General features: G+C 52.1%; 7 protein-coding genes across 7 annotated transcripts; 5 read left to right on the forward strand and 2 right to left on the reverse strand.

The window, feature by feature from the left end:
• Nucleotides 1–86: 86 nt before the first annotated feature.
• Nucleotides 87–1,419, forward strand: PV08_09266 (tRNA pseudouridine(55) synthase; the record flags this gene model as incomplete). Its single annotated transcript, XM_016383585.1, has 2 exons — nt 87–126; nt 185–1,419. The coding sequence occupies 2 exons, from the start codon at nt 87–89 to the stop codon at nt 1,417–1,419; spliced, it is 1,275 nt and encodes a 424-aa protein (XP_016232208.1).
• Nucleotides 1,420–2,039: 620 nt separating this feature from the next.
• Nucleotides 2,040–3,656, forward strand: PV08_09267 (uncharacterized protein; the record flags this gene model as incomplete). Its single annotated transcript, XM_016383586.1, has 1 exon — nt 2,040–3,656. One exon carries the CDS (start codon nt 2,040–2,042, stop codon nt 3,654–3,656), a length of 1,617 nt encoding a protein of 538 aa, XP_016232209.1.
• Nucleotides 3,657–4,444: 788 nt separating this feature from the next.
• On the reverse strand, nt 4,445–5,134 carry PV08_09268 (uncharacterized protein; the record flags this gene model as incomplete). The annotated part of the gene is made up of 1 exon (XM_016383587.1): nt 4,445–5,134. One exon carries the CDS (start codon nt 5,132–5,134, stop codon nt 4,445–4,447), a length of 690 nt encoding a protein of 229 aa, XP_016232210.1.
• Nucleotides 5,135–5,940: 806 nt separating this feature from the next.
• Nucleotides 5,941–6,676, forward strand: PV08_09269 (uncharacterized protein; the record flags this gene model as incomplete). Its single annotated transcript, XM_016383588.1, has 2 exons — nt 5,941–6,003; nt 6,143–6,676. 2 exons carry the CDS (start codon nt 5,941–5,943, stop codon nt 6,674–6,676), a joined length of 597 nt encoding a protein of 198 aa, XP_016232211.1.
• A 1,353-nt stretch (nt 6,677–8,029) lies between these two features.
• On the reverse strand, nt 8,030–9,320 carry PV08_09270 (guanine nucleotide-binding protein subunit beta; the record flags this gene model as incomplete). Its single annotated transcript, XM_016383589.1, has 5 exons — nt 8,030–8,050; nt 8,117–8,236; nt 8,287–8,366; nt 8,421–9,137; nt 9,203–9,320. The coding sequence occupies 5 exons, from the start codon at nt 9,318–9,320 to the stop codon at nt 8,030–8,032; spliced, it is 1,056 nt and encodes a 351-aa protein (XP_016232212.1).
• Nucleotides 9,321–11,718: 2,398 nt separating this feature from the next.
• PV08_09271 (uncharacterized protein) lies at nt 11,719–12,131 on the forward strand (the record flags this gene model as incomplete). Its single annotated transcript, XM_016383590.1, has 2 exons — nt 11,719–11,808; nt 11,901–12,131. 2 exons carry the CDS (start codon nt 11,719–11,721, stop codon nt 12,129–12,131), a joined length of 321 nt encoding a protein of 106 aa, XP_016232213.1.
• Nucleotides 12,132–14,370: 2,239 nt separating this feature from the next.
• On the forward strand, nt 14,371–16,305 carry PV08_09272 (uncharacterized protein; the record flags this gene model as incomplete). The annotated part of the gene is made up of 2 exons (XM_016383591.1): nt 14,371–16,161; nt 16,222–16,305. 2 exons carry the CDS (start codon nt 14,371–14,373, stop codon nt 16,303–16,305), a joined length of 1,875 nt encoding a protein of 624 aa, XP_016232214.1.
• Between the last annotated feature and the right edge of the window lie 338 nt (nt 16,306–16,643).

Raw genomic sequence — 16,643 nt, forward strand, 5'->3', positions numbered from 1 at the left:
GGCCTGGAATCAATAACGGCTGCGCTCTCACGAACGATCCCGAGTGGAATCGTCGTCGCTGAATGATACCGAAACACGTTCTGAAGATGGCTCAGCCACCCACAAAAATACTCGAAGGCGTCTTCGGTGAGGCCAATTCCTCTCCTAAGGTCCTCCCGTCCTGACAAGTCCAATTTTCAATTAGCCGTGAGCAAACCCCCAAGTCTCTCCTCCGCTCAAGTTTTGCGAGACCTCCAGCATCACTTTGCCGAGTCGAAACTTTTTGCGCCGCTCTTGGATCGGACCAAGAAAGACGAAGATGAAAAGTCTAGACAATCGCGCAAACGGCGCAGACGCGATACGGACCAAGTCTTCAAGATGGGCCATGGAGGTACCCTGGACCCATTGGCCACAGGTGTGCTCATTGTAGGAATCGGAAGGGGCACGAAGCATTTGCTCGAATTTCTATCCTGCAAGAAAACCTACGAGACAGTCGTGCTCTTTGGGAAGACCACCGACAGCTACGATGTTATGGGCAAAGTCGTTGCGGAAGCACCTACAGGAGACATTACAAGAGCAGTGGTTGAGAATCAGGTGGCAAAGTTTACCGGCAAGATGAAGCAGATTCCGCCCATGTACAGTGCGATTAAAATTGATGGAATGAAGCTGTATGACTACGCTCGCAGTGGAAAGGAGCTTCCTCGCGAATTGGAAAGCCGCGAGATTGAGATCACAGAGTGCTCTCTTTTGGACTATTACGAGCCAGGGTCGCATGATTTTCGGTGGCCAGCTGAGCAAGCCGGCGAAGAAGAGAAAGCCGTGTTCCAGAAACTGATGAGAGGTGCAGAAGACACGAAAAAATCGGTTGGAACGCAGGGTGAACATGGGTCCGCGAACAGTTCAACCAAGACACCGGTGAAGTCCAATCAGAACAACCTCCCACGGCACGAAAAAGCAGCCATGCATATCCACCATCTGCCGACACAAGAGAGCTCTCCTGCAGATGCTCCTGCAGCTCGGATACGCTTGACAGTCAGCAGCGGCTTCTATGTCCGCTCCTTTGCATACGACCTGGGCATTGCTTGTGGTTCATATGGTACCATGGCTAGCCTAATAAGAAGTCAGCAGGCAGACTTTACAACTGCCCAGCCTCCTCCAGAGGGGCTGGTGAGCGCCCTCACGTATGAGGATTTAGAGGCAGGAGAGGAAGTTTGGGGCCCGAAGGTGTCGTCTATGCTTGAGACGTGGATAGAGTCTCATCCAGACACCAGTGTCCAAGAGAGACACCATGAACAAAGACAATCTCACAAGCGGGATTTCCGTGGTCATCGGGGCTTCTTAGGAAAGGGAGGCGGCTCGAAGAGATCATGGAATAATCATAAAAATGAGAACAGGCCCAATGCACGACCCCGGCGCAACAGTTCGTCTCCGGAGGCGTGAATGAGGACGTCGACAGATAGGTACCAACAGCTAGGCTTGTAACAATGCGGATGGATTTCCTTGTCAGTCAAGGACCAAGGACCAAGGACCAATCAGCACATTCCCAGCTCTGACTAGGCGCATCACGATATGTACATGTAGACAAGAAGCGCTCGGTCTTCAACTGGGTCATTGCTGTATATATCTCGTGGGAGTTGCACGAGCGCGACTTAAAGGCATGACATTCGGACTGACCCCAACTGTCAGGCAAGTGGGTGCCGCAGGGAAGAGAATGTTCCTTGACCTGGGCCCCTGGCTCACCCGCACGCAAGGCCGTGGGGGCTGCGAGGCTCGCCCCAGTTTAGGCTCCGGCGGCGGTGTTTGCCGGAAATCTCAGGCTTGGCCGCCACATACTCGCATCGGCAAACGCAGATCTCGCCTGCAGGCACTTTGGCTTCGATGTTGGTTGCCTTGCGCCCTCTGCATCTTTCGTCTTCCCCCAGTCGTGTGATCTCACATTCCTTACTCCAGAAATCGGCGCCTTCGTTTCTTCCTATGCGATCGCATGTATCAACAGATCTAGATTTGCTATTGCTGTTTTACGTCTATCGTTTCTCTGGACTTATTATCGATTTGCGACCATGAGTTCGCTGCCGTCACAGGGTCGACCCTTGTCAGGGTTGGCGGCCCTCAAAGCGAAGAAGCAGCCTCCGAAGATGTTAACTAAAATGGTCACCGTTGCTTCGACCACGAAGCCAGCGTCAAGGCTTTCTGCATCCGCGCCAGCACCGTCTCACAACGTGCGCAGCGCCAACTCTCATAGCATCTCTCGAAAGACAAGCGTCCCTCGCAAGTCCCTCACCCCAGCTTCCACACATTCCAGACAAGGCAGCCGAGAACCGATTGAACGCATCAAACATGAGAAGCATAGCCGAGTCAAGCGGGCTTCACCTGCCGTATCGACGCCGCAGTTCACAAGTTCGGACGAGGAGAGTGAAGAGGAGGACAAGCCTAGAAAGCGAATGCGCACGGATGGGCAAGACGCTGTAGACGAGAAGCGCAAAGTTAGAGATCTCCAAGCGTTCTCAGAGGATGGAAGCAACCGACTTTCTATGATTCATGCCATCCAGGTCGCAAATCCTCAACCTGATCAACACGGCAAAGTCAAGTACGAAGAATTCTTCAAGACGTTGAAAGTTGACGAGGACGAGTATCCAGTGATCGAGCTTCAATATCCGACCTCGTTACAAGGCGAAAAGTATCAATTACTCAGGCCGATCGATTCATCTGACTTTAAGCCGTTGGACGAAATCGAAGCCAACATGAAAATGGTGGCCGAATACTACCTCGACATCGCCTCAGCCCGCAAAGTGGACAATGAGGAAGAAGGCTCCGGATTTGTTCAGATGCTGCATCGACACGCAACCCACGGGCTAAAAGGCCGTGTTGGAGCACAGACAGAGTATATCAAGACAATTGAGAAATACAACAGCCTCATGAAGGAGAAGCGTGATGACGGCACGATTGCAAAGAAGCTGGATCAAATGAAACAGGTTGAACTGAAGTTGGCCGAACACATTATTAGAGGTCAGGTTTATGCTCGCACAGTATCGCCCAAGGTCGAATCAGTAAGGCAATATGAGGCCTTTTCCAACTCCGTCTACGGAGAGCTTCTCCCCAAGTTCTTGAGTCGGATCTTCAGGGAGACGGGTCTGAAGTCGGAACATGTCTTTGTCGATCTAGGCTCCGGAGTCGGTAACTGTGTCGTCCAGGCAGCGTTGGAAACCGGCTGCGAAGCTTGGGGCTGCGAGTACATGGACAATCCAAACGAACTAGCCCAACTTCAGGCTACAGAATTTCGAGCGAGGTGTCAACTCTGGGGTATCAAGCCCGGTGACGTCCAACTGATTCATGGTGACTTCCTGAAAAATGATACCATCCGACAAGTTCTCAAGCGGGCAGATGTCGTCCTGGTCAACAATCAAGCATTCTCGGCACAATTGAACGACAATCTCAAATACATGTTCTTGGATCTCAAGGAGGGATGTCACATTGTCAGTCTTAAACCATTCCGCAGCCCGGCGCACAAGATCAAAGAATCGAATCACAATGATCCCATTAACGTGCTGTCAGTGGTGGAGAAGGAACGCTGGAGCGGCATGGTCAGTTGGACGGACGATCCTGGGAAATGGTATCATCAACGGAAAGATCGGAGAGAGTTGGACGCGTTTCTCAAGACTATGGGCGGCAGCAATTAGGTATTACAACAGGTCCTGCGGCACAGGACAAGATCAGAAGGCCGGTATTGAGTTAGGCTGAGCTCCCACCAGCCATTTTCGGACGACAGCTTGGACGATGTTCACGAAATTTTGCATAGCGTCGGTTTCCTAGAAGACATTTCGACCATTGGATTGCATTCTAAAAGGGGCATGACCTATTTGATAGAAGATGGCCAGGCGCCGACATTATACCACCGATTGACAGTATTCTAATGCATTATTACCTCTTACGATCAACCATTGCAGACAATTTCATTTTCTTGAACGTCTCAACTTGGTCTCAACTTGGTCTCGGCTCGTGTAAAGTATGCTTATTCTAGCCCTCATAACGATGTCGTCCTTGGAAGTTTCCGAGGCAAGATATGTGTTCTCTTATTGGTCGACTCAGGGGCTGTATTATCGGGCTGCTTTCCGCTAGGGTCTCTCACGCTACACTACCGATACTTGAGATTGGTGGGAGTGCTGACCTTAGAAAAAGCGTCCGCGTTCTGCTATAAGAAACGGGAGACCAGGGCGCGCTGAAACGAGGTCCCTCGTGGGTCGGGCATAGTAACGCCGTGTCGTGTCTCGGAGACGACCATCGGGTTGTTAAGAAAGCACGCTTTTGTAGAATGATATAGCTCGCCAGGGCCTGGCTGACCACATTGGATGAGTAAATATAGCGAGCGGGGATGGACGATAGATCGAAGTGACGGCTCACGTTGGTCGGGAGAGTGCGCAGGTGAATTGTTTCGTCACGGCATCGAGCATTCGGTCTATATCCGATTTCATTCGAATCTGTTCTCCTCGTTCATACGATCGGCTTCCTTGCCCATGCGGGCCATCCAGCGATCGACGAGCTCCTTGTTCTCCCGCCGCAGCGTGTCGGACCGCTCCTCGGCCATGTTGAGCTGGAGATTCAACGTCACGTTCTCGTCCTGCACGTTCTCAATCAGTTTCGCCTTGCCGCGCAGTTCTTCCTCCCTGTCGCGCAGTTTGACGGTGACCTGCGCCAGGCTGGCGTTGAGCTGGGCGATGCGCCTGGCGTCGCCTTTGGCCCTGGCCTTGAGCGCGTCGAGGTCGTGGACCGCCCTCTCGAGACGGGTCTGCAGGTCGCCACGCTCCTGTTGCGCCCTGGCTAGGTCCTGACGAATCTGCGCGACTGTCGGTGAGTCCGGACGGGCGGCAGCGGCCGTGGGCGACGTCACTCGCATTATGCCCATGCCTATTCCCAGGTACGATGGCTGGGTCACTGCTGCTGCTGCTGCTGCTGGTGATGATGATGGTGGTGGTGACTGCTGCTCGGCATCCTCTGGTCCTCCTGCCGCTGCAATCTGGGCCGCGGTCGCATTTTTTTGGAGATCAGCTTTTTCGTCGGCGAGTTTGGTGCAGTAGTCGTAGAGCGTCAGGTTGGCTTGTTCAACTTTCTGCCGTTCTTGCAAGGCCGAGAGATATGTGTCGCGCCACGTGGTCGTCATCTTGTCATTTGGCCTATTGGCATCTTGCAGTCAAGGGTAGAGAGCCGTGTCAAAAGTCGTCATAGCGCAGCCTTAAGAAGGAAACGCGGTCGACATGAAAATAGTAAGAACGTCTTGTGCCTGACAACGAGTTACGAGTCCCTGCGTGCCATCGTAGGACATATGCATTCGCGGTACGAATACCGGGGAACGAGCGTATGAGGTCGGCTGACCTGCCCTGATAAGCTGGCGCCTACTCAGTGCAGGTAGAACTGGGGCCAACGGCCTTGAGACACCTCAGGCAAAGCGAGTGAGAGATACGAGCCACAGGCGGGCTCGGGCTAAACTGCGTTTGTCTGAAGGGTGCATGACGACCATCCATCCCATCGGAGCAGTGTTCCCATACAATGCCCGTGTTCCAAGTGTTCCATCGTAGGTCGATGAACAACTCAACTAAGCTTCTTCAAACCACTTTCTGTTGTCTTGAAAGCCCACCCCCTCCAAGCGCCAGTTGGCCATCCGTGCTTCTTCCTACATCCTCCTCGCAGTCACCCTCGTGACCTCTTCCCGCCAAAGAGCTGCCCGCCTGCGGCGCACTAGCCACACTTATCAGTCGAAAGCTCCAGACCCTCTCCAGACAAACCCACGCAATCTCGACCATTACCTGGCCCGTTGCTTATTCTACAGCGTCCATCAGAGATCACTCCCAAGAGATACATAAAAGGCCATGTCGTCGAGAAAGAAGGTGCTTTTGAAGGTACGCTGCCAACGAGCCCTGCGCTCTTCGCAAAACAGCGTTCCCCCCAGATCAGATGTACTGACCCTTTATGGCGCAGGTCATTATCCTCGGTGATAGCGGCGTAGGCAAGACGAGTTTGATGAATCAATATGTACGCCGCGCCCCTGCCCTGTATTTTCGCTCTCTCGTGCCAAAGCCCCTGTCGCCGTGTCATTCCTCGCACTGTGCCTTGTTCCTGATTACATGGTTGGATCCTGACGCGATCTTCTTGGTTTCGTGATGTGTTCTAGGTAAACAAGAAATTTTCCACGTCCTACAAAGCCACCATCGGCGCGGACTTCTTGACCAAGGAAGTCAACGTCGACGACAGAATCGTGACGCTCCAGCTTTGGGACACGGCCGGCCAAGAACGCTTCCAGTCGCTGGGAGTCGCCTTCTACCGCGGCGCGGACTGCTGCGTGCTCGTCTACGATGTCAACAGCGCAAAGTCGTTCGAGACGCTCGACTCCTGGCGCGACGAGTTCCTCATCCAAGCGTCGCCCCGCGAACCCGAGACTTTCCCCTTTGTCGTGCTGGGCAACAAGATCGACCAGGGCGAGGAGCGGAGGATGATCTCCCAGAAGCGAGCCATGGCCTATTGCCAGTCGCGCGGGCAGATGCCCTACTTCGAGACCAGCGCCAAGGAGAGCATCAACGTCGAGCAGGCCTTTGAAGTCATCGCCCGCAACGCCCTGGCGCAGGAGGAGAGCGAGGAATATGGCGGCGATTTCTCAGACCCGATCAATATCAACCTCGACCAAGGAAGGGAAGGCTGTGCATGTTAAAGTTTTCGCGTTGGGTATCGTCGGAGGAAGATGCTATGTCTTATCTTTCGTGTTGATTTTGTTTTTGACACAAGCCGTCACTGTGTGCTGTCGACACACACACCCGCGCTCCTCGCGCCGATGCAAGAAGAGCATGAATACTATAATAGATTGCACTACGTACAGGGTGAAAGAATGGGCGAGCCCAGCGCTTTGTCTGGAGTGGTCATGAGGCATCCCGAGTGTTTATCGTTGTTGGGTGTTAGGTTGGTGCGTCAAGTGTTTCTTGGTCTTAGCTGCGTTCGAGGCGTTGGCTTACTTCACGTATCTCGGGCCCGGGGGGGTTTTTTTTAGGCGCAAGCAACATCGCCACGGAGGGGGTTTGGCAGGGGCGGTGTGATGTACTCCTGTATAGTCATAAGTACCTTGTGTACCTAGGTACCTTAGGTAGTTGAATTGCACAGGAATCGAAAGCGAACGCGGTACCCGAGCCATCACTGTCACACGAGTCCTGCACCTACAATGCCCATGTGGAGGCATCAGGGGTTCTTGCCTCGGAGCACTCTGCTCGCTCCCTGATGCCGGGTTCCAGTCTATCAGGTGCTTCCATTCGGAGTACTTGCCGACCAGAATGCGGAGCTGCGGCGAACAAGGTACAATATCTCGTCTTCAAATACTTTTTTCTTGTTCTCAAAAAACTGTCTCTGCGCGGCTGTTGACACGCTATTTGGAAAGGGAAAAAAACAACAACGATGGAAACATCAAGGAATTTTCGGCGTTGCCAACATGGTGGAACACACACGGCACACAATCCTCTTCCGGGTGGACAGACCTCACCACTTTGGCGAATAGAAGAAGAAACAAAGAAAAAGGGTAAGGACGACGCCACATGCATACCTGGGGTACAGTAGTGGCGGCAATGGCACGTAAACATAGCAGTAACTCCGTCTGCACCAGGCACTTGTCATCATGATCGTAGACGATAAAAAAGACCAGCACGAGCACGCTCCGTCTGGCAAAGCAGGAAAACAGCGCCGCCCCCTTCTCTCACGAAAAAAGCCCTTGCGTTTGTACCGTCCCAGAAAAAATCTTTGGCATTACAGTTGTTTGAGTGTTGGGCACCCTTCCAAGTGTTCAGCAAAATCGTGTGTAATATTGCCCATCGCACAAAGGCCGCAATTCCTCCACTTCTCGTACCTGCACTTTTCATCAAGGGGGGTTTGTAAGGTGGTGGTTTAACGTGATCGAAGGGAAAAGGGTTTGGCTGATGATGGATTTGGTTGGTTGTCGCTCGCAAGGATCGAGATTAAGCATCTGAATATTTCGCCGTGAATGAAAAGAGGATATATTCTTTTTCCCATAGCCGCTCCCATTTTACCAAGCCCAAACTTTGAGCTGCAGAGTAAACGTCAGCAAGGGCAAACTTGTAGTGATTGGGTCGGTGGGTGGGATAGGACTTACGAGAGAATCCCAGGACCCAGTACATAGACTGATGCCATCATTGCTTACACCAAGACAACTAACTCGGTTTTCATGGCCGTTGAGAGAGCCCACTTTATCACCACGGAGTGTATCCCAGACCTACAAGAAGAGTTAGCATTTATCAACAATGGAGATATCATGGTACAAACCTTGCATTCAAAGTCGTCGTAACCCGCAAAGAGCAAACGGCCCGAGACAGAGAAGGCGACTGAGGTGATGCCGCAAAGCACTTGCTCATTCTAGTGGACGTCAATACATTTGGCCGTGTGGCAATGGAACGTACTTGCCTGATAAGACATCAATTCGCGATCTGCACGGATGTCGAAAAGCCTGCAGGAAGCGTCGTCGGAACCAGTGCCAAAGGCATTACCGTCTGGGAAAAATTGAATGGCGTTGATATCGGATTCATGACCAGCAAAAGTCTGTACGGCCTTCCCCGTCCGGACGTCCCAAAGCTTTGCGAAGGCATCGCAAGCTCCAGAAACGAAAACGTTCGCATTGGTGGGATTTATACTGATGCTCATCACATCGCCCAGATGATCTGCAAACTCGGTCACCTTGGAACCTGTCTCGATATCCCACAGCATGCAGGTCATGTCGCCCGAAGAGGTGATAATTTTTCGGTCATTGACAAATCGACAGCATGACAAGTAACCTGAGTGTCCGGACAATTCTCGAGCAACACGGGTGGGACCTTCTCTTGTTGAAAGGTTATAGATTGAGCAAATGTTGTCGAGACCACCACAAGCAACGTAGTTTCCACTAGGGGCGTATGCGCATGTCATGACCCACGAGGAACGCAGGGGAATGGCATGCACTTTGTTGGTGGTGTAGGCATCCCAGATAATCAATTTTCCATCTTGAGAGGCCGACACAAGATGCCGCCTGTCTGTTGACCAGTGCATAGCATATATTTTGGCCAGATGTCCCTTGAGATTCCTTCGCGGTTTCATGCCTATTCTTGGGAGTGGTTCGGTATTGTTCATGGCGACTTGTCGCACTGATGGATAAGCACGCATTAGCAGAATATTCATCTCAATGCCCTGGGTAACCCAATCGACTCACAGCTGGTGTCGGCCAGGTCATCCTTCTTGCGCTTGATACGATCTTTCAGGCCTTCGGCTTCTCTCCGTGCAGCCGTGATTTTGGCCTGCATCTGCTCTCCCGTCAAATCGTTCGACATGATGTCGGTTGATGGCCCTTATCGGACCACTCCAATTTGATGGGCACAAATATTCCACGAGGCGTATTCGATCAGCTCAAGGCGGTTGCGCAAGGAAGAGAACGCTCTTGTCGCGGTTTGCAAGCGATAGTCAGGAGTGCAGCGCGGAACAGACAGCTCCGGGGGGTGGAGGAATCAGGGATGGCGAGACTAGCGCGGACAGGAAGACCTCAGTCGGAGGGAGTTTGTCGCTGTAAACAGAGCAAGGATGGTTGAGGGAGGTTAGACGGTGATGGGCATATGCCGCAGGTCAAGCGCTGCGTGAGATAGGATGGTGGTGAGGTTGGATCAAGAACGAACACAGACACACGCAGCACCTGTGGGAAGGTAGTTTGGATGGCAGGTCGGGGGTGCGACTAGCACAGGTCTGTGGCCTTCTGTGTCTGTGGTGCAGCAGCTAGAACCAGAGGGTGCCGGTAAGTTTGTAATTCGATTCGCAGTTCAGATTCCAGTAATGGGGTCACTCTCCGGCGGGTCATTCTGGGCAGCGGGAGGCACCACTAGAAGGCAGATCAAACACCCCGGTTGCTGCTATTGGCAAAATCAGACGAAAGGCTATATCCCACTGTCTGCTGTACGTACAATACCCAAAGCCTAACTTAACAGAAGTCTACAGAGCAGGTAGGTGTGCGATTATGGAATATACCTACCTTCCTAAAGGTGCCATCAAGCCCTCATACGGTTTTTCCATCGTCGATACCACTACTAGACGACCGTGACTACCTACTGTACAGTCTACGCGGTGCTTCGTAGCAAACAACCAACGACGAGTGCGAGTTCAGCATTAGCCCCCCAAATTACTCTGCCCAAACTAGCCAATGCCATGATACTAGGGAGACATTGAGGTTGAGCGCCGCAACCACGGAGTGCGTACGCCGGAAGGGCTGTCGTCAATGGTCAGACCATCTTGAGAGAAAAGGGAGGCACAGAAAAAAGGCCGGGCTGATTAAACGAGGTCTTCCCCCCGACAGAGATCCATTCGCGGCTCACTGTACAGCCCGACGGGCCTGTGTTAAGCCCAGGAAAAGGCACCAAGGAGGGGCGGCTCGCTAGTTAGGCCAGCGTCGAGAAATGCTCAAGAGAGGCTCTCGCCCGAGTGCGCGCGCAAGCAGTTGCCAGGATTGAGACAGTGACAGCAGAGAAATTGGCCCGGTCGCATCTAACCGGGACTAAAACACAGCCGGTGCGACGGACTGGCTGTAGAGCCATCTAGCATATGCACCAGGGTTGCCAGTATCTCGACTCGGAGTCTCCGGTGATGCCCGCGGTAGATCATTGTATTTTGTACGGAAAAGTCAGGTTGCACTCAAAAACGCACTTCGAGCACATCAATTGGGTGATTTTGCATTCATCACCCTGAGTACCACCTGGGTCTCCAAAGTACCTGCCTAAGGGCGGCTGTCGAGGGACGACGGAGTACCTAGTACCTTTACAAGTATTGTAGGTACACCCTTGTAACCTTTCCACTATGTACAATACAGAACACTTCCCCACAAGTTCCTTTACAAGATTGCTCGTTTCTTTAATCTCGTGCTAGACTGCCAGGCAAGTCTTTTGTGATTTCGGTCTCGCCAATGTATGAGACTAGCAGACACGCTGTCCACCGCATGCGTGTTGATCACCCCTTTCTGCTATGAACTGCGGAGAAACTCAACACGTGGATGTCTAATCGCAATTGTTAAGGTTGTGCTTCTACAACACCTGGTGCTGAAGACAACGCTTCGCGCTGTCAATCCACAGATCTTCACAGCACGATAGTGTCAACAGAACAAGAGTGGGACTGTTCTGGCTGGGTATTCCCTTCCTGCGACGTCCCGCTCGTGGTGGCCCCAGGACAATCCTCGTCCCACCCTCTTCAAATCAGCACGAGCACAGCTGAGGCTGCAATGCTCTCGAGTCTACTGAGTCTATTAGAGTTCTACGCCTAGTGATCGCCGTTTCCAGACTGTGCACGAATCGAACGGTCTGGCCCTGGTTAGGCGTGAAGATGCTGGCTCTAAAGGGTTCAAAAGATACTTGTATCCCCGTGTTCAAGAATTTCTACCTGCGCAAAATCAAAACATGGCTTCATGACATGCTTGCGGTTTTGATTATACAGTAGGTGCTGGTACCAGCCGTAGAAAAGTACAGTACTCGCATTGGTGCTCCGAGCTTCAGGCTTGGCTCACCAGGCTATCCCCAGAGCCGTTCACGCAAAAGCCCACAGCTGTTACAGTACCTATCTGTACGGAGACTTACCATCAAACGCGCCTCTCTTCGCGTACCTTGATCAAACCTTTGACCCTCTATTCATCAATCTTCATCAGCAGTCTGGACCATGTTCTGGACCCTTGGGTGTATCTACGGAGCCTCGTCCGTCATGCTCGGTGCGTTCGGGGCTCATGGTTTGAAGAAACGCATTGCCGATCCCCAAAGAATTGCGAACTGGTCTACGGCAGCTCATTATCAGGTATCTCGTCCGGAATCCTCCTTCATCTTCTCACTTTCTTTGCATTTGGGAGATGACAGCTTGGTCCACAGCGCTGACTTCGTTTATCACAGTTGATTCACAGTGGAGTCGTCCTCCTTGCAACCAGCGTTGCTCCGAAGAACAAGATTGCGGCATCTCTCTTCCTTGCTGGAATGACCATGTTCAGCGGGAGCATCTATCTACTAGTCCTTGATCCGCAACGCTTCAAGGCTCTCGGTCCAGTAACGCCCTTGGGCGGACTGTGCTTGATTGCTGGGTGGGCAGCTCTGGCTTTTGGTAGCAAAGGCAGACTGATTCGGTAGAGGCATTTTTCTTAAACCGCCTCTCGATTTGTATCACTAGCTCAAGATGGTTGAGTGCGCAATCTCTCCACTTCTCTATACAACAAAATTTCAAAGTAGCACTGGATTCATCGTAATTGAGGACCTTGGGAATCAACCCTGATTCACCACTGCAGCAAGAGACCTTCACCCAGGATTTCCATATGCCTACCAGGCATAGTCGTCAGATGCTGTAAGATATACGAGCCGGACTCATGCCTCACTACCACTGGCCGTTTTAAACCACTAAGTGTGATCTTGCACACTTTCTTCCGCGGTAATCTTGTTCGGACAGACGCCCTGGTGAGCCATATACAAATACATGCAGCCTCAAGGTCCCTCAGACGAACGGGCCACTCTCATTGGTCCCATAGACGCCGTTCGATGGATGAGGCAAAAATAGTCGCGCCTGGCTTCACAACAGATTCTACGCACGTCATCTTGCTGTCTTGCGGGAATTCGTATCATCAAATCTATACAGAATACCCGTAGGTCATCCCCTGTAGAATAGTGCGAGATCGGGAGCCAAACAGAACATTCAAACCGTCACTTTTCAGCCCTTCCCGGAGGCATTTAAATTGCTGCGTGTACGCCTTAGGCCAGGGATTGGGTAACAAACAACTGGAACACGCATCACAGTCTCTGGTCAGTTGGTTATGCCTATATCAGAAAAGGGAGTAATAACTCGAAAGAACCAAGGGTCTACCAAGATTCCTGCCTAAATCCCTGCCTATAAGGACAATACGTCGCATGGAATGAGCTTGCCACCACTCAAGCCACGAGAGTGCAATAACGTGCTCGGAGTACCCGTGGGTCTCCATTGGTGTTTTTGTCGGCTGACAATTGGTACTTGAAGAGGTCGCCGTGGGCCGTGGCTTTGGAACAGGTTGGCCAGGCTTGAGTTTATCAGACGTTCGGCTGCATTACTAATGCCTTGGAACACAGCGAATTTGTCGAAAGCCTCTCTCGACTCACTCGGTTGCCTGACTAACCTGGCAAAAGGGAGACATCAAATATAGGAGGACTGCGCGGCGAATAGGTAGAATCAGGGGACTCCCTGCAATGCAAACGTGAATGATAGCGAGCACGAGTGTTTGTCTCGTCTTTGAAAAACACCCAGAGCGCCATCTGGATACATAGGTCTGAATCAGGAGCTCTAGGTGCATCTTCAAAAGCTTGTTACGGTTACCATATTACAAAGACATTTCTAGAAAGTGACACATGATGCTATCGAAGGTGGCGCACGGGTTGAGGACAACCGCACTGCACGTTATGATTACCGACAGCGCGAGCACACAACGATCCTAGATGAAGTGCGCGTAGTTGGATGAATGACGAGACTCGAGGCTCGCAGTCTTGACCACCTAGGTCACTGGTGGCTTCAAGTCTGTATTATAGCCTATAGACTGGCTGGATTGAGGCAAAAGCCCTGCTGTCGAAGGGCGAAGAAATTGCGGTTACCAAGGATTTTAGTGGCCAGCAGAGGCCAGCCAACGCCTGCGCCCGCCGCGGCGACTTCAAACACACCTAACCATTGAACAGCCTCCTCATCTGTTCCCTGATACCCTCAACTTCTCTTCGCCCTTCAGCCACCTTCATTATCATCCTCGTCATCAACTCCTTCCACATTTTGATCGAAGCTGTCGAGCACCTTTGTTTGCTCGCCGCAATTGCATCTCCGCAGAGTTTCTCCTTCGACCGCCCTTGCTCGACTTTCCAGTCCTCGTGTCTGCCATCTCCCCAGCCCTCTCCGCAACCTCTCTCCCGCGCGTCTTCGACTAAGCCGACCCTCACGCTCCTTACGAAACCATCTTGTTCGTGCAGGTTTCGCCTACCTGCTACCTCACGATCGCCGAAAAACAAGACATACTCTTTCCTTCGCAACTCTTTTCATTATTGTGCCCAGATTGGGTGGAATACCCCAATCAGGGGATCCGTCTACTGCGGATCTTGGCCGGCCCGTTCAGACCATCTTTGCTAACAGAGCAATCGTATCGCTTGATGGCTACTTGTTCCCTTCCACATTGTATGCTATAGCGTGCGCCCCTTGAATCACAATTCCGGATTCTTGCGCTGTCTGTCGTCGTTCAGAAGCGCTGTTTGAGTGGCACGACCACTGCGTTGGCCAATTCTAACCTTACATCTGGCAACATACCCGAAGCTCGCCACATACTGCATTGAACATCAATTGCATGAACCAAAATCATAGTCTTAAGACAATATGAGAGAGGTCAACTTCAGCATTCCTAATGTCAACAAGGCCTCCGTCCACATTACCCCGACCCTTTATGACCGTCGAGCTTTGGATTGTACGTCGACTCTTCCCCTGATCAATTCTCTGAACCATCTAGCCTACCTTACCACATCCTCGGCTCGAATCCGAGATATCCTGACGGTGGATGGCGGAGTCGAACGCCTGGTGTGCATATTGAAGGAAGGCAGGAGCAAGGATGAAATGCATATGTGGAAGTGGAACCTTGCATTCCAATGCATTGTCAACATTGGTGTTCGAGGGTCAGAAGTTGTTCGCACGCGCGTTGTGGAGGCAGACATGGTTCCCGTGATTGCCACGATTCTATGGGACTACATCTTGGTCATTGAGATGGAGAAGGCGAAGGTCGATGCAGAACAAGAAAAGCGTAACGGCTCGAGGCACGGTGGCAGCTCCAGATCAAAAATTTCTCGGGAGCTCGCGCAAGACCCCCTCTCCAGGACATCTTTTCTCGAACATATGAACGCTGCAGCTGATCAGAGGTCCACTCGTCGACAAGCGCCTCCGCCTTCACTCGATCTTCCACAATCATTTTCTCAATCCTTCGGGGCCACAGAAACAGGCCCTGCAGACAGTAATGCCGTCCCTCCTGGGGTCTTCACCTCACCTCCTGAACGCACTGTTTTTCCACGCCGCGATTTCCACCATCATGTCCGAGGCCAGGACAGCAGAGGATCGTTCCACCGCTCTATGAACTTGCAACCACCCGCAACTGCAGTTCCTGCTATGGACGCAACCGACGGTTTCTCACTCCGCCCCGTACGAGAGGTGGATCGGCTGCCATCGATGCTCCCGGCCTTGAACACTGGCGTCACCTCCCATCCAGATTCTCCCACCACTCCCTCAGCACCTATTTCACGAGGACCCTTATCTCCAGCCGGTCGCCGCATTCGCAGGCCGTCTATCAGACATCAAAACAGTACCTCCGCTGATCCTGACGATGTCATGCTCGACGATGTAGCGGCTCCTGGAGAAGATCTGCTAGATGTCGATGGCCAGCCGGGAGGACAGAGTAGAACGCAAACCCGAGACCCCAGTCCCCATGATCCTGAGGGCCTGCCCGAACGACAGTCACTGAGCCTGACTATCCCCCCTCAACAGCTTCGAGAAATTGACAATGTTGATATTGCTCAGCAAACACCAATCGTTGCAGGCATGACCAACCCTCTGGGTCCCGCAGCCCATGAACCGATGGGAGCATCTCCTATACCTCCCCCGCCTGCCACAGCCGCCTCTCCAGCCATACCTTTAAATGCGTATCCTAATTTCTTCCTCAGAACGGCTACTGCCACAGCTTCCACAACCGCGTTGATGCCCCGGGACGAGGATGTCCTGATGGGCTTGCAGCTACTTGCCTACATTTCAAAATATTGCTACCTTCGTCATTACTTTCAGAAGACCCATCTCGTTCCCAGATTACGAATTGACAGAGAAGTAGAGAAGATCTACGGTCCAATGCGCGGGTGTCCCGTCCTCCCAGAGCCAACCGAGGACGAAGACGAAGAATTCCTTCAACCCGATGACTACAATATATTCCCGTTGGTTGAGAAGTTCACCGTCCGACACCACTCTAAGGATATGCAGTACTGGGCGTGTGTCGTCATGCGCAACCTGTGCAGAAAGGACGACGCTAGGGGGGGTATCCGACAGTGTGCCAACTATCAATGCGGCAAGTGGGAGGAATACACACGGCAGTTCGCAAAATGCAGACGTTGCCGGCGAACTAAGTACTGCAGCAAGGTATGTTTGTCGGCCTCGGGTCCAAACAAGAGAGAGAGAGAGAGAGCTAATCGTCATCAGGAATGCCAACGCGAGTCGTGGAGCATGCATCGGCACTGGTGCCACTTGGAAAATGTTTATCTCAGCCGTCGGGCTCCCGCCTGAAGCGAAATGAAACGCATAGCCATGGAGTATTTATGAATAATATTGTCAGGCGTTGTGGAACGTACGGATGTCTACCCGCCGAGGAGTTTTGGTTTTTCGTTGCAAAAAAGGACAGAACACGGCACCTGCTACGAATTGATGTACAGCGCATAGTGTTATCGGATGAAGTACCATGGCCTTTCACGGTACATATTATCGACGTACGAGGTGGATGACGGCTCACGAGGCCATGAGTGGCGAAGATGTTTTGGATTGTTAACGGTTGAAGATTGCTTGTTGCTAGAGCCGCGTCAACCCTGGTACGTCGCTATTGGTTGTTAGCGACACAGATATGTAAT

Source organism: Exophiala spinifera (assembly GCF_000836115.1).
Source record: "Exophiala spinifera strain CBS 89968 unplaced genomic scaffold supercont1.7, whole genome shotgun sequence".
Taxonomy (NCBI): Eukaryota; Fungi; Ascomycota; class Eurotiomycetes; order Chaetothyriales; family Herpotrichiellaceae; genus Exophiala; species Exophiala spinifera.